The following is a 16,776-nucleotide window of genomic DNA, read 5'->3' as shown; positions in this document are numbered from 1 at the left end:
CGTGGACTAGATAGTGAGTTTTGACGTTGTCAGAGCAAAACCACAAACCAAACACAAGCCTTTGATCCAAGCCGCCACTTGTCCAAGAAACCACACCCTGACCTACAATATGCAAGCCAGGTAGCTCGTGATTGCAGGAAGCCAGGCTGCTGTCTTTACTGACATCTTGGAAGGTAAACAATAGTTAAAAAAAAAAGTTAGTTTTCAAAAATTACTAAGTAGGTTTCATTATGACACCTGCACACATACTTGGTTTACATCATCTTCCCCGCTCTTTCCTATGCTGACCCTTCCTATACTCTGGTTCTTCCTAAACTCTGACCCCTCCTCTCATAGGTCACCCAGGCCCCCTCCCTTTCTGTTTCAGTGTCACATGTATTCTTTTTGTTGTTGTTTTTCGAGACAGGGTTTCTCTGTGTAGGCTTGGCTGTCCTGGATGCACTTTGTAGACCAGGCTGGCCTCGAACTCACAGTGATGCACCTGCCTCTGCCTCCCAAGTGCTGGGATTAAAGGCGTGCGCCACCACGCCCTGTCCTTCACATGCATTCTTGTCACTCCTCACCCTACAATCTTTTGCCCCTTCCAGTTTCATGACTTACACACACACACACACACACACACACACACACACACACACACACACACATACCCCTAAAACAAAAAGTGACTTCTGTCTTTCTGAATCGGACTTATTTTAACACAATTATTTCCTGCAAATGCGGTGACTTCATTTCTTTAAAGCTGAGCAAAGTTCTATCCTGTCTATGTACCACATTTTCTTTACCCATTTGTCTTATGAACACCTAGGTCAATTCCATTTCTTAGCTATTATGAATATGCTGCCATAAACACGAACACAATCCCCAAAGAATAAATCTCCGATCATTAAAACAACCCAGACAAAGCCAATACTTGAAAAAAGTGTTCCACATCCTTAGCCATCAGGAAAAGTGCTGATAAAAACCCTGAGATTCCATTTCATGGTAGTCGGAATGGCTACGATTCAGAAAATAAGTAACAACAAATGCTGGCGAGGACACGGGGGGGGGGGGGGGGAGGGGAAGAGAGCCCTAATTCATTGCTAGTGGGAATGTAAATTGGAAGCATGGCAATCAGCACGGAGGTTGCTCATAAGCTAAAAACAAAATTACCAGGGGACCCAGCTAAGCACTAACTCTGCCACAGTAGGTCAGTTGGGCCAGGCGGGCCTTGGCTGGTAGGTTCTCTAATCTTTGTCCCTGCTACCAAAGTCAAACCTTCACAGAGGGTGTCCCTTTGTAATTCCGGCTTCCTTGTGCCAAGCAGCTCCAAATAGCACACACCTGCACCTTGCCTTCCTTTACAAGCTAAGTAGCTTTTGCTTCGCTGCTTGGTTGGTTTTTGTTTGCACAGCCCTGTGGCTTAAGTGGGTTTTGTAGGCTAATTGTCAGGCGTCCAAATTTCTTCATTTATTAAACCAGTATTTATGCCAGGTGTGCCCACACCTGTGATGCCAGCACTTGAGAGGCCGAGGCGGGGTCGCCAGGTTACAACAGCAAATCCTGGCCTCGCTTATGAATGCCCATTGACTCTGTCCATCTCCACACTGTTTACTCCTGGCCCATCTTTGAAGTCAGCATCCCTCTTCCCCTTTTAAACAAAACCCCACTAGGTAGCCGAAGTTGGCCTGGTACTTGCTACTTGACCTATGCTGGCAGTGAGCTCATGATCTTGCTTTGGCCTCCTGGGTGCTGGCATGACCAGGCACGCGCCACCCTGCTCAGTGGCTTTGTGACGTCAGCATGCCCGTGAGAAGCTTCACAAAGGGAGAGGGGTTCAAAGAAATGGCAATGCATGTTTATGTACCATTTGGACTAAGAGCTTGGGGAAGCGAAGACCTAGGGTTGGGCAGTGTGAATCCTGGTACTGTCCTATGGGGAGGGTCCCACGGGATGTGTGCACTAGTAAAACGATGGCTACGGCTGCAGTTGAATTTCTTATCTGTTCCTGAGTCCGTTGCACCCAGCGGTCCTCATCAACATCTGGGATGAGAAAGGCTTATGTCAGGGACACTGCAGCCCCAATGCCCGTTCTCTGGTGACTGAGGTTACTTTCCAGCATTGGCATGAGAAGGACATCGTTGCCCAAATAGTTTTTATGGCTTGTTGTGTAGGAAGACAGGCCAGATGGCCCTTCAAAAAGTTGCAGGTCCTCAAGCAATTTTTATTCTTATGTATACAAGGTTCTGCCTACTTGTATGCTCACAGCCAGAAGAGGGCACCAGATCCCACTACAGATGGTTATAAGGCAGCATGTGGTTGCTGGGAATTGAACTCCAGACCTCTGGAAGAATAGTCAATGTTCTTGATCTCTGAGCCACCTCCCCCGCCCTAATTTGGCATATTTTGCAATAGTTCCTACATCACCCTCACTTTAATAGGAAGTTCGCAACAAAGAATTGGGGGCTAAAGTCATAAAATAAATAAATAGGCAGAACAAGAAGGCATCCTGCCTGAAGCTGCCACCACCAGGAGGAGGGTGGAGGCCTGGGTGGTGGTTACCGGCTGAAACTCTCAACACTGGATGAATTGGTGCTTTTCAGTCAAGCCCAGAACTGTGGTGTTAAACAGGGGCTGTGGGCCATGGTAACTGGGCAGACACTGTCAGGAGTAGGAGCTGGTTGCCGGCAGTGCTGTAACACGCACTTGAGACTGCTAAATGTCACTTGAGCCCACAAGAGGACTAAAAGTGAGACAGAGCATGGCATCTTTGCCTTCAATTCCATCTGGCTCTTTGAGGTCCAGGCTCCTGCTTGACTCCATAGAGACTTACGACGTGTGTATTGTCTGTCTACCTAACCCATCCCGTTCCTTGATAAAGATGAAGGTAAGGCATTATCTTAAACAGGCAAGTCACTTTAGATTTCTAGAGGCACCAAAAAGTCTGGTCCCCACCCAAAAATGAGCTCAATTGTCCGTGATGGCAAGGCTGCATCCTGGAGCAGAAGTGATCCTACTGTAAACGGGTAAAAGGGTCCAGTGATCCCAGAGTCTTCAAGTGCTTTAGTTTTAAATAGCAAGAAGCCTGCATGGTCAGGCAGTCTGAGCTAGGGGCAGGGGCAAGAAAACTGCATAGTCAGGAAGTCTGAGCAAGGGGCGGGGCAAGAAGCCTGTATAGTCAGGCGGTCTGACCAAGGGCCTGTTCTAGTGCATCACGGCCTTGAGTCTGGTTCTCTGAGGTGGTTCTTGCTGTGCCCTTGTCCCCTTGTCCCCATTCCCTTCTCAACATGGACACACTGAATCAATCCTTTTTTCTGCTTTTTACTATTTCTTCTCTCTTTAGATGGTGTGCTGGTACAGGCTGCCGGAAACTCTGAAGGGATGCCACGGTCCTGTGTGTGTGTGTGTTGGGGACACTAAGCTGGTGTGAACAACCATCAGGACAATGGAATAGGAAGCAAAGCAGCAGCATGTGGAAGGACGTTGTCCGGATTCATCTGGCCTCTCATCTCTACTGATCCATCTCAGAAAGAGCTGATCGGCATTGGAGCTTTGCTCAACCCCAAGTGAGTACCAATGGCCAGGTGTGACTGGATCCCTGTATCCATGGGATCAGTATCCAACCAACCGAGGCTAGAAAATATCCAGGGATGGCTGACCGTGCTGGCCCCTCTGTTAATCCCAGCATTGGGGAGGAAGAGGCAGGCAGATCTTTGTGCGTTTGAAGCCAGTCTGGTTCCCATAGAAAGTTCCAGGCCAGTCAGGTCTACACAGTTAAGAGCCTGCTTCAAACGAAACAATTCAGGGAGAAAGCTGTGCCTGTGTTGAAGGTGTTGGCGAGCACCAGGCTAAGGATGAATTCTACATCTGCACTGAACTCAGCACTACCTTATCTGGGGACGATGCTCACACTGTTCCACTCTCTGTGGCACCTTCCAGAACTCCTAAAGCAGAGCCTTCCCCTTACCTGAGGGTGGCCAGAGATAGAGGGCAAGCTTGACCTTGAGAAGGCGCAGCTCAGTGTCTGCTGCAGTTTTCCCCTTGGGTCACCTAGCTGACACACATGAAATGCTTCTCAATATAATTCAACCTACTGCTATGGGTGACTCACCTTGTATTTCTACTTAAACTGCAGATGTCTGTTGTATAAAAAGTACCAGCTGAGTGGAGTCCTGCTGGTAAAGGGTCAGTTTCTAGGGGACTCCCTTTATCTCTCTGATCACAGGCCCACCTGAGAATTCTTGACTGGGTTGTGAGGTTAACATGTAACTCACAGAGCTGAGGTCACACAACAACTGTGTCTACAGAGATCTACATAATGATGTCCTTCACTGGTCACTCGTGACAAAACTAGATGAAATCAGTAACTGCTACAAGTCCTCAGCATATGTCTCCGGACAGACACATAATTTCATGTGCTGGTGTACTTGTCAGTGCTAAGTTCTACTGTGCTGTATCCTAAGAAACTGGTAATTGTTCTTAACCAACAAAAGGAAACTTTCTAGGGTTCAAACTTAAGTATTAGTATATTCTCAATTAATGCCTGGTCTTTCTAAGCTATTACTTGCATAAGGTTGTATCATCGAGTAAGACTAAAATTATTTCAAAGTGTAAGAAAACAGATATAAAAGTACATGAAAACAGATGTTTATTACAGAATATTAGAAAAGTGACCCAAATGACTGCCTTAAATAAACAAAACCCACACTACTGTAAATGAGAAAGGCCTGGCAGCACAGAGAGGCGTGTCTGTTCCGGGAAAATCACTTCTGGAAAGTTCTCAAACATTTGATTCCAAAGGGAATGTATGAATTGGCTTGACATGATCCAAAAAGTAAAATATAAATACAAGGGCAGTTTAAACAATGGCAATTATTAGTTTACAACAGTCATTCCAGGACAATAAATGGACAGCTGTGTGTATGTGTCCCATCTATGTGTATATACACACAGAATCAGGTCAAAAAAATGAAGGATGCTGTAAGAAAAGGATGTATAACATCCATTATACGTCTGTCTCAAGAACAGCACATTTCCACAATTATGCATTTCTTTACAGGTAAACAGAGTATTAACCACTCCAGACGCCACAAGGATGAGTTCCAACCCCGCTGTGCCCACAGGCATGTGCTGTATCTGAGGCAGCCATTTAATCTTGGGGCTTTAGGAACATCTTCTTAATCTTAATGGGTTTTATATTTCCGTTTTCATCTTCTTCGTAATTGGCTCGGTCCCTCTTCTTGGCAAACTTTTTTCCAATCGTTCCCACCAAAGTCTCATATCTGTTAGGATGATACACAGCACAAATTTAATTTCAAATTAAAAAAAAAAAAGTAGCAATCAGGCTTGCCAAAAACATCAAGCCAAATGCAACAAGAAAAACAAAATTTATGATGAAAAGAGACTGCATGATTTAAAAATCTACGCAGTTGGCTAAGGATGATTAAATTCTCTCTTGGTTTTGTTTCTGTATAGCCCTAACTGTAACATACGTTTGCAGTCACCAGGGCCAGCACTGGAAAGGAGCCCTTATGGCTAGCGTGCCCCAGCATGAAGCCATGGGGCCATCAGGAGCAGGCAGGGTACGCACCTCTCCCCACCGAGCCCTAGGACTAAAGCTCTGTAGACCGTGCAGTGAGAACGCCGGAGACCGTTACAACAGCTCCCAGCACACTTACCTTCTTGCCATTTCTTCATCTGACACGTCGACCTCCACTGTCTCATCCTCTTCCTCTGCAGCTTCTTTGTTCTTAGAATTCATCTGAAGCATTAATTTCTGAAAAAAAAAACACCAGTGCTGGCCATCAGGGGGATGTGGGAAGGAGCTGGTGTCAAGGCTGTCTGCTGACAGAGAAACTAGTCACAGGGTCCCTTGTGAGACTAGGCAGAACTCAGAAGTGGTTCTATGCAAAATTTCATGCCATGGGAGCCAATGGTAGCAGCTCAGAGTCCCAAGAAGAGTTGTGCTCAGTGCCAGGTATGCTGTCACTTAGAACCTAAACCCTACCTGTCCTTCATAATAAAGGGGGCACAGCTAACAGTGAGAGGGCAAAGAAAAACAACCTCCAGTTATTCCCTTTGAATTTATCTTTGAGCCAAATGGAAAAACTATCCCCAAAGCAGTAAGTCTAGATCCATCCACAGGGGCAGGCTGGGGGTGGAGGGTAGCCACCACAGGATGGAGGTGGAAGGTCAGTGTGTCTCAGGTGACGTCCCTGGGCACTTCTTCATCTCTCTCATACTATCCTACTCATCATTCTGATTTTCTGACAAACTTTAAACAGCAGTTTCTTCATAGCAAAGAGAGGCTGAGGAGGGTGTGCCTCACAAACACAGGACTGATGAAAACCTTTGCTGAGAGAGAACATAGTCCAGTTAGAGTCCAGTGTCTCCAGCCATTTTCTGACCACCTCTCATACCAAATTCTGAGGTGTTTCACCTGATCTTTCCCACAGAGGAGGCACTTTGGGGAACTTGCTTGTGTAAACCTCATTCTTTGGATAACAGATCATAAGCCCCAAATGTTTGTTTCTTTTTGCCTCACTCTCTCCTGCCCCTTTAAATCTTAAAGGGGGCTGGGGCAGAGAACATGGGCACTAAACCCAAACATGGTTAGTGTAGCCTCATTATAAGGCACATTCCATGTCCTCTCACAAAAATACCTCTCCCCCCATCAACTCTCCAGCTTTAAGTAAACTATGGTGGACGCAGGTGACTGTTGTTTTTCAGAGGCATCGAGAAAAGTGATTCTCATCTGGGGACATTTTGCCCATCAAGGAACAGATGACAATGGCCAGAGACACTTTAGTCACCACAGCTGAGCTGAAGGAAGCACACGTGTGCTGCTGGTATTTAGTGGATGGAGGGCAGAGGCCTGGGGGCAGCCTAAATCATCCTTTAGTGCCCAGGACAGCCACCATATAATCTAGCCCCAGAGTCACTGCATAGATCAAGGAGCTGTGGCTAACGTGGCACAAACTAAAAGTTTCCAGCACACATCTGTGTAGACTAATCCCATAGGTGGGCACTCAATGTGGGCATCAGAGTTCTTGTAAATGTGATAAGAGTGAAGGGTTGAATTTCTATGACCCTGAGATAGGATCAACCAGCAGCCCAGTCACAAGGTGAGCATTCATTTTTTTCAAACAGACTTTCAAAAGAATTCACACACACACACACACAAAATCTATTTACTAGCTTGGATTAAAACTTGTCCATTACGAAGTCAAACGATACCATTTTTAAGTAGCATTTTTCCATTAAGAAAGAGACATTTACAGATGCTGGAGAATAACTTCTCGTAATAGCTTCCTATGAACAGTCTTGACATTCCTGTAAAAGACTGAGCTCAAACTCTAACAGTGGCAGCGCCAGGGACCGCACACCGCTACATTAAATTACCCACTCAATTCTTCCATAAAACCAGCCTGCCACGCAGCAATTTCCTTAAATAGCTATGGCAATATTTCAAGAGTTGTTATTTTTTATATAATGAGGAGAAATGGTACCTGGTGGGGAGAGACTGAAGCTCAATTATTGGCAGGAAAAAAATTCAATTGGAAAAAAAAATTTTAAATTTGAAGCAATTACATTTAATACCTCAACTTCAGGATTAAATCCTCTGAACGACATCCTTCCGTAGAGAAGATCTTCACAGAGGGAGAAGCTCTGCTCTTCTATGATGAAACTCCTAAGCAGGATAGGAAGCCCACGTTAACAGTGCTGTGTCTGCACAGAAGCAAGCACAGAAGCGGAGGTCGAGACTGGATGCAAATCCATGTTCCGGGTCTCAGAGGGGACAACAGAGCACAGTGAGGTCTCTACCCAGGTGTAAAAGCTGAACCATCTGGCCAGCGAAGGCACCGGGCGATGAGAGCCATGGGCTTAGACAGGGCTTCCTACACTCCCTGTAATAACTCTATCCCACGAGCCCTCAGGATTCTTGATAAGCTTGAACGTTCCACAGCTGAAGCACCATACCTGACTCACAGATAACCCCAAGTGTCCATGAAATATTCAGGACACTAGAACAACAATTAAAACAGGGGCAGGGAGGTGACATCAGGCCTGGGCCCCTCTCACAGAAGGCTATAACCAAAGCTGAAGACTGGCCGTCAGCAGGAAAGGAGCTTGTGAAACCTGGAAAGCTGGACCTGCAGGACCAGAAAGGATGCTTCAGAGGAGACTGCAGCTGCTGAGAGGGTGTGGCAAGGAAGAGCAGACACCACGGGCACAAGCGCTCCAGGAACAGACCACAGCGCGTCCGTCTCTAAGAGTGATTCTTCAGTTGCTGGTTCAAGGCTCAAATCCCAGGTGAGCACATTCTCTAGCAAGCCAGCCAAGGCCTGGCCTCAGACTTCCTTTATGGACTCCTGCTCTGCTTCTCGTCAAGACGTAGCTCCTCTGCCAACGCTCACAAACACACACTGGTGTGTCCAGGGGCTGCGAAGCAGACAGGAAGGAAAGAACCTCTGCTCTTGTGGATAACCTGGTCCAGAGATGGTGCCAGATAATAAAACATTTATAGTACACAGGGGCAACGACACAAGTCATCCTTTCCAGGCCACAGAGAGAAGGACTGCATTCAATCAGCAATGCCAACAAGCCAACACTGAATACAAGTATTTCCACAGTGAGCCAATGAAAGTACGGGGTTTCTACATACTGTGAAGAATGCCAAGTGCCTACACAAACTACTGTACCAACCAAGGACAATGCAAGCAGTAAACCTAAACCCCCGATCCAGATCTAGCCAATGGACAGTGCATTCTGCACAGTTGTGTGGAGAGCGGGGACTGACTCTGACATAAACTCTGGTGCCCCCTATTTAACCACTTCCCCTTGGTGGGGAGGCCTGGTGGCACTCAGAGGAAGGGGAAGCAGGCTACCCAGATGAGACTTGATAGGCTGTGATCATATGGTGGGGGAGGAGGTCCCTTTCTGTCATAGTCCTAGGGGAGGGGAATGGGGTGAAAGAGGGAGGGAGGGGGAAATGGGAAGATACAAGTGAGGGGATAACAATTGATATGTAATCTGAGTACATTATTTAAATAAAAAAAAGAAAAGAAATACCCAGTGAAGCAAGCTCTTTGTTGGCGGCAGGGGAAGAGGCTAGCCATGCTGAACTGGAGAGGCAAACTCAAGTTCAGGACCACAGAGGTGCCGGGATACATGGGTCAGGATGACAGAAAGGGGCTGGCTGTGAGGTTCCCGTGAACCTCACGGCCCCAGGGTGAGTCCATGGCTAGTGAAGACATGCTCTCGGGAGAACATGCTCTGGTGCAGCGGCTATCTGTGGCCACTGTAACGGATACTTCAATGTTGGCAGCTTAAGCTGCTATAAATTTAGGCCTTCACAGCGTAAATCCTGTGACCAACTCCAGCTGGTTCTGGAGACAGGTACAAAATCAAGTCTGGAAGGGGGCTGGAACTCCCAGAGACAACTGCCCTTCCAGCTGGCGGTGTGGCCAGTCTTACATGCCAGGGGCCACGCCCATGTCTGCCTCTGTGGTCAGAGCCTTCTTTCTCCATGGACTCTCTGACAAGGTGTTGTGGTGGGTCCTCCAAGAGCCCAGGTCAGGGAGGTGGGTCTCCAGTGAGACCATGTGAGAGTGAATGACAGACTGTCTGAGACATGTAGGGCTAGTGGGAGGCCACCTGGGACACTGCACTTAGAAGAAAAAGGGGGAAAAAAAATCAAAGCTTGTTTCTATAGTTCATGACAGCATTATAAAAGGCTGAGCCTGACCATGACTCTCGCTTCCTACCTCAAGATGATTTTTCCACACCATGCTCTCTGAGCTGATACCAGCTGTCACAGCCCTGATTCTCCAGAACTGTGAGCTACATAAACCTCTCTTCTTCTTCACCCAGCCTCAGGCTCTTTATTACAATGATGAAAACCAGACTGGGATGGTAACCTCCTGCCTAAGGACCCTTGATAAACACAGCAGGAGGAAGCTTCTGTACAGGGTCCCACTCAACAGATGAAGTCCTGGGTAGTTAGGACTGGGCAAGGATGCTTCCTAACCTACTGCATCTGGGAAATAAAGTATAGCCTGCCATGCACACTGCACAAACAGTACAGTGTGCAGGGATGGTGGTAGGAGTGGAGTGTGGGGTGGGATGTGGGGCACAGGCTGAAGTGGTACTTGAGTTCCACCCAGCTAAAGTCAAGAGATCAAGCTGAATCCCTGTGAGACCTAGCAGACCTTAGCCAGAGCAAAGATGAGAAAATTTACTGTAATGGGAACAGTAAGCTTACCAGCATGTCAGTCAATTGTCTAATGGAACAACATTCAACACTTGATCACTTGATTAATGAAAACAAGTGAGAGGGTCAGCAATGTACACACACACACTGTGTCACACACTCACACATTCAACACTTCATTAATGAAAACAAGTCAGAGAGCCAGCAATGTACACACACACACACACACACACACACACACACACACACACACACACCTATACATGCAAGGAAGCAGGAAAACACAGTTCTCACTGACAGAAGCCCACAATAACAGAGATGGTGGAATTAGTTGAAATAGTTTAGTAATTATAAATTTATTATAAACATGCCCAAGAATGTCAATATAAATGTGAACATAAAGAAACAAAAAAGAAACCTGGATTTTAAGTGGAAACTACAAAAAAAGTACCAGATACGAACTCTACAACCAAAGAAAAAACTATGTGAAGAAGGAAACTGCTGTGGGTATGACGGGAACTCTGTGACCCCAGTATTCGCAGGCTGAAGCAGTGAGGCCCCGCTTCAAAGACAGAGTGCACCTCTGTGCCCACTAAAGAAAACACAGCTGAACTCGTTATGAAAGTCTTCTGGATAAGAATGCTTCAGATCCCAGATCACTTCACTGTGGAAATCTCATCCACACTCGAGAAGAAATGATGGACTATCATCAATTTTATACAAACGAGGACAAGGAAGCAGGAAGCCACTTAGCAACTGATCCTATGGGCCAAATCAGAGGCATTACAGATGACTTAATAGGCTACAGCATTTATGAATATAGCCACAAATTATTAATAAAGGCTCTGTAACTAAGATGAAATAAATGGGCTATATGTCCGAGGCAGGCACAGTGGCACATATCTGTAATCCCAGCACGCAGAAAGCCCAGGCAGGAGGACTGGAGTTCAAGGCCACCACAGCAAGACTTCTTTTTCTCCTGACACAAAAAAATAGAGGTTTTTCCTATTCAGAGATTAATTTAATTTCTGACATTTTAACAGAAAACAATAATCATGTAATTTTCTCTCTTTCTCTTTTCTCTTTCTTTTTAAAAATTACTTGCCCTTAGCCAAGCAGAGAAAGGAAAGTCCCTGCTGCTGACGGGCATCTACCAAAACACAGAGCAGCCCCAGGTGGAGTGGCCACGTCTGTGCTTCCTGAGCCATCTGCTCTCAGCACTTCTCAGCATGGCGGCGCTGCCCCACCAAATGCAAGGAAAGGGAACAAGCTGCAGCTCTGGGGCCCCCTGGGCTGCCTGTGCCTCCAGCTGGGAGGCAGCTCCCACACCATGCTCCCCCTCACACCTGTCTCCATGTCATTGCAGGAAGAAGGTGAAATGCATTGCTGCTTTATTTTCCCAGGAAAGGAAACCTGGGAACTGAGAACTGCACGCTGTACTGGGAGATAAATACTCCAAATGAGGCAGAACTGTCCTCTATCCTGGAAAACTGCAAACTCAACAAGCACACAAAATCAAATGCCTAGTCCTCATTAGCACTACTCCCACCTGCCCCCTCCTGCTTCCACCCTCTCTAGCTCCTCCTCTGTGCTGCTCCCCTTGCACGCTCTCCTGTACACGATCCTTAGGCTCCTCCTCTGTGCTGCTCCCCTTGCACGCTCTCCTGTACACGATCCTTAGGCTCCTCCTCTGTGCTGCTCCCCTTGCACGCTCTCCTGTACACAATCCTTAGGCTCCTCCTCTGTGCTACTCCCCTTGCACACTCCAATATATGATCTTCCTTGTGAGATCCATGTCAGCACTCGGGAGGCAGAGGCAAATGGACCTTTGTGAGTTCGAAGCCAGCCTGGTCTACAGAGCGAGTTCCAGGAAAGCCTGGGCTACACAGAGACACCATCTCTCAAGGGGGGAAAAAGCTGCACACACAGCTGAAGGTGACTTTTCCTCATTCTGGGGAGTCTGGACTTTCTCTTCCCAGGAGAATATATAACCATCCCAAAGGGACCAGAGAAAGTCGGGGGTGGGGAGGAGAACATGGTCAACCAAACGACAATTAGCTGGGGTAAAAGGATCAGACATGAATGTGCCAGAAGACAGTTGGTAAAACTTTCATCCACCTGGCAAAAGTATAAAATACATACATACATACATACATACCATACTGGGCAAGAAAGTGACACACAACTTCCAGGGTTTAGACAAACGGATGAGGTGTCTGCCACTCTGATTCAAGCCTCTTTCTTGTACTAGTCAGGCTTGAAGAGAAAGGAAAGCTGTCTCGGGAGCTACTTAGCTTCAGTCCCGCTGGGCTGCTGGCTCCAGGCAAACAATGCTCTTAAGCTCCTGGTCCTCGACAGCAAAACAGACACAACGGCCCTGGACACTTGTGGATTTCTGTGAGTGTTTATTAACTAAAGGGTATGAAAGGCTTAGCCTAGAGCAGACTGCCGATGCAGCAATGTTGGTGACGTGCATGGAATTAAATGCAGACGTCCCCCCCCCCCACCTGCTGCACCAATGGGACTTTGAGTCCATGTGGGACACACCCAGGTTAGTAGTTTTTTAGAATAGAAAGCATCGCACTGGAAGGATGGGTCAGTGTCACAGGGCTTCCCAACCTGCCCTTATAAAACCCAATAAACCTACTCTTTCTCCTTGAACTCTGGCAAATCCAAGTACCAGTGCTCGTCACTGATCATCTTCTTTTCCTCCTCTTCCAGTTGCTTCTTGGTTTCCGAGTCCAGGCCCCTTTGCATGAACTGTGAAAACAGAACCAAGCCAGCATCAGTGCCCTTGCTCATCTGGTACCTAAGGTACACTGGCTGCCTGGCAGACAAGGAGTCCAGTAACACTCTTTCAATCACCAATGAACCTGGATTTGTTTTAGCTTTCCAGACTCCCTGGTGGTTCGAAGTCCAGGTGCCTCATGCTGCCCCTTATGTTCTTGGTGACAAAACCCGCCAAGAACAACTAACTGCCCTGCTCCATTTCACCTCAGCAGACACAGTAAGGCACACAGCCGTCACACAGATCTACACTGAATAGAAGATACAACACACTATGGCTGTGAATCAAGTGTGTCTAGGGTTAGGAAGAAGTTCAGTTCTGACACTACAGCATCTCAGACACACTCTAACACTAGCGAGTTCACCGTGCTCAAAACTCAGGGTCCAGAGCAGACTTTGGGAAACCATGGCCCTCAGGCTGCATCTCTACTATCTGTAGTTTTGTTTTTCAAGTTTTTCTAGACAGGGTTTCTCTGTGTAGCCCCAGCTGTCCTAGAACTCACTCTGCAGAACAGGGTAGCCTTGAACTCAAGAGATCTGCCTGCCTCTGCCTCCCAAGTGGCGGGATTAATGGAACACAGCCATGCCGATTCAGTCCTGGGCTGCAATGGCAGTGGGCTGAGTAGTGCAATGGGCTCTCACTGGCCTACTAGCCGAGACTATCCACTCTCTTGCCCTTTAGAAGTGCACCAAGCCATGTCCTAAGGCCCAGAGAAGAGCCCAAAACCACAAACAAATACCGTCTCTAACCAAACCACCACACTGGAAAACCTTCCACCCACACTCTTCTCTCCCCTAGGAAGTACCTCCATCCCAAACAGCTGCCCCTGACAGATACGTATGGGCCTGGTGGTTCAGGGGGTAAAGGCGCTTGTTGCCAAGGCTGACAAGCTCAGTTTGATCCTCAGGATCCACTTGGTAGGAGAAACAACTCTTGTAAGTTGTCCTCTGATCTCCATGCACACACACACACACACACACTCACACAAGAAACTAATGTAATAAATTGGAGGAGGAGGAGGAGGAGGAGGAGGAGGAGGAGGCGGCGGTGACTGGAAAGATGGGTTGTTGGTTAAGCGCACTGGTTGCTCTTCCAGAGGACCCAGGTTCAACTCCTAGCACCCACATCGGGGCTCACAACCCTCTGTAACTCCAGTTCAAAGGGACCTCATATCCTATTTTGGTCTCCTTGGGCACCAGGCACTCACATAGTGCAGATATACATATAGGGAAAATAGCCTAAATTAAATAATATAAAATATTTAATTAAACAAATACTGAAAACAAGTGAGTCAGGATGAAGTGTTCAGTGCTCTATACCTCCTTCTAGCTCACCCTGTTGAGTTTGTACATAACCCTTTCCATCCCACCAGCAGGGTCTTTGCCAATACAGAACATGGGTAATGGTCTTCTACACACCTGTCATGTCCAGTTGGGATCCTGTTCACTTGGGCGAGGGAAAAGAACTGCTTTAATTATTTTCAAGTCCAGAGGCAGATCTTCTGTGTCCGCCCTGACCGCCTAGCACACACTCATTTGACTTTATTCCAAGAGCTTCGTGGGGCCACTCCGTTTCTCTGAAATCAGTTTGACTACAAACTGCTAAAACTGGTAGACTCAATTTCTGCTCACAGATAGATGTACTTCCTGAATTAGGGGAACCTGCCCACTCATGGGTGCACCCCAGCTCAACTGCATTGAGAGCTTGCAGGAAATGCTGACTCCCCGACCCTCAACACGGGGTTCATTCACACTTTGCTTCCTTTTCTTGGCAACATGTCTCTAAGTTGGGAGTTTTCGTCTCACCCTAAGCACCGACAGTCCACACAAAATGGTTAGGCTTAATGAATCACCTTTAAGATGGTGAGAATCTTATACCACCTGTCAAAAACAGCACTTTGAAGTCTAAGCTTTTCCGGGGCTAGCTACGCTTACTAGGAGACTCTATTGTAGTGCTGGGGAGCAGTGGGCTACCACCCCTGGACAGCTACATCATCCCAAGGGTAAACAACTGGGACTCTACAGTGTCCCGCGTGGCTCAACTATACTGTTTGACAGGTAGGATAGCTGTGTTACATACATTTTTATAATACTATTGAGTGAGGTGTTTAAGGCAAGCGCCACCTATGTGTTTAGTGACAGCTGGTTATGAGTGAAGGCTCTGGGGTCAGATGACCCATCTTTTTAGCTGTTACTTCTGTTTCACATACCTCAGAAAATGACTGTGGTTACTTGAAATGCCATTATGTAAACTAAGTTGTTCATTATATACAATGCACTGAGAACAATGTTGGAACATAGCAAGGACGATAAATATGTTCTATTAGTATTATTTTCTATTAGCATTCCCCCATCTTAATTCCGTGTTCATTTAACCTGACCTTAAGCTCACTCACTCTGCTTTTCAGATTGTAGTTAGGTTAACTGAGTTTTTGTTGTGGCCTTTTTGACACTTTGAGACCGGGTTTCATGCTAGCCACAAACTTGCTAAGTAGCTGGCAGAGGCTCTGCCCCTCCTGTCTCCACCGCCGCTTCCCCCTTCCCCCCCCCCCCCCCCCCCCCCCCCCGTTGCTAAGATTGCTAGAGTGTACCACCAAGCCACTACAGATCGTTCAAATTGGTTCGATTTCAAATTAAAAAAATCACAGGGCTGGAAAGTTGGCTCAGTGGCTAAGAGCACTCCTGGCTATTGCAGAGGTCCCAGTACCCACACCAGACGGCTCACGACCCCAGTTTCAGCGGCTCTAACACTTTCTTCTGGCCTTCACAGGCACCTGAACACACATGGTATAAATACAGACATGCAAGCACACGCAAAAATTTTTTTTAGCATAAACCTTTTTTAAAAAGTTAATTTTGTTTAAAAGTTGGCGACCAACTGATTTCACCCCACTGTTAACATTCAGAATGTAGGAACTGTTAGCTGGTCTTTTTGACTGTAACTTTGTGTTGTAGGGCTGGGCGGTCTCTGAGTAACTGTTATCTACAGTACAGTTAAAGTAGCTTTGAAAAGTAACAACCCTTGAGACTCTTCCATAGCGCAACCGTTTCCTACTGCTCATGAGAAAATGGGTACAAACTTCAGTCTGGCTGGCACTTCCTAGGCTGTTGTGACCACTAAGTTTTCCAGACTCAATTTATGCTCCTTGTCTTTCAGACGTCCGAGCTACCTTTAGTTCCTGGAATTGTCCGTGATTTTCTCTTCTTCCCAACTCTCAGGCTTCTGAACTCAACTCTCCCCGAGTTTAGGGGATTACCTGACATCCTCTCACGTTGTTCCTACTTCTCGCGAGAAACCTAAGTTCCCAGGCGGCCCTGACAACTTCAGCCATCACATCACTCAATACTGCGGGTTCTTGTTTATGCTTGTACAAGCTCCCTCCCCGCAGCGGGCATCAGGCGAGTCTACTTAATCACAACCTCACCCCGGGTGCCCCATGGCCCTCAGGCTGGACGGATGAATGGGTGCAAGGGGGCGGCCATCCAGGGCAGTCTGGGGTCCAGTCTGCCTGTAGCTTCTGTCCGAGTCACTATAAGACATCTTGGAGTTCAACCGCCCCGCCGAACTCTCCAGCATCCCCCCCGAAACCCCGCACCTTCATGCGCAGCAGGTTCTTGGATAACTTAGTCTTGCGCTCAGACGCCATGTTGAGTTGAGTTTCAGACGCTAGTAGCCGCACGGCGCTTGCGCACTGTCAAGCACGGAGCGTGACGTCGCACCAAACTCGCCCCGCCCCTCGCTACGTCGCCTACAGGCAGTGGGGGGTTAGCCCCGCCCCGTCCATTCACCACGCCCC

The 16,776-nt window shown here is 47.3% G+C and overlaps 1 protein-coding gene across 1 annotated transcript; it reads right to left on the bottom strand.

Annotated features, from left to right (window-relative positions):
* Window positions 1-4,610: 4,610 nt before the first annotated feature.
* MPHOSPH6 (M-phase phosphoprotein 6) lies at window positions 4,611-16,734 on the bottom strand. The gene is made up of 5 exons (XM_084755495.1): window positions 16,576-16,734; window positions 12,840-12,952; window positions 7,579-7,669; window positions 5,658-5,755; window positions 4,611-5,261 (listed from the first exon to the last, which is right to left on the bottom strand). Exons 1-5 carry the CDS (start codon window positions 16,624-16,626, stop codon window positions 5,129-5,131), a joined length of 486 nt encoding a protein of 161 aa, XP_084611621.1. The 5' UTR covers window positions 16,627-16,734; the 3' UTR covers window positions 4,611-5,128.
* Window positions 16,735-16,776: the final 42 nt, after the last annotated feature.

Source organism: Acomys minous (assembly GCF_964271855.1).
Source record: "Acomys minous genome assembly, chromosome: 14".
In the NCBI taxonomy this organism is placed as follows: domain Eukaryota; kingdom Metazoa; phylum Chordata; class Mammalia; order Rodentia; family Muridae; genus Acomys; species Acomys minous.
This window is presented reverse-complemented; position numbering and strand designations above follow the sequence as displayed.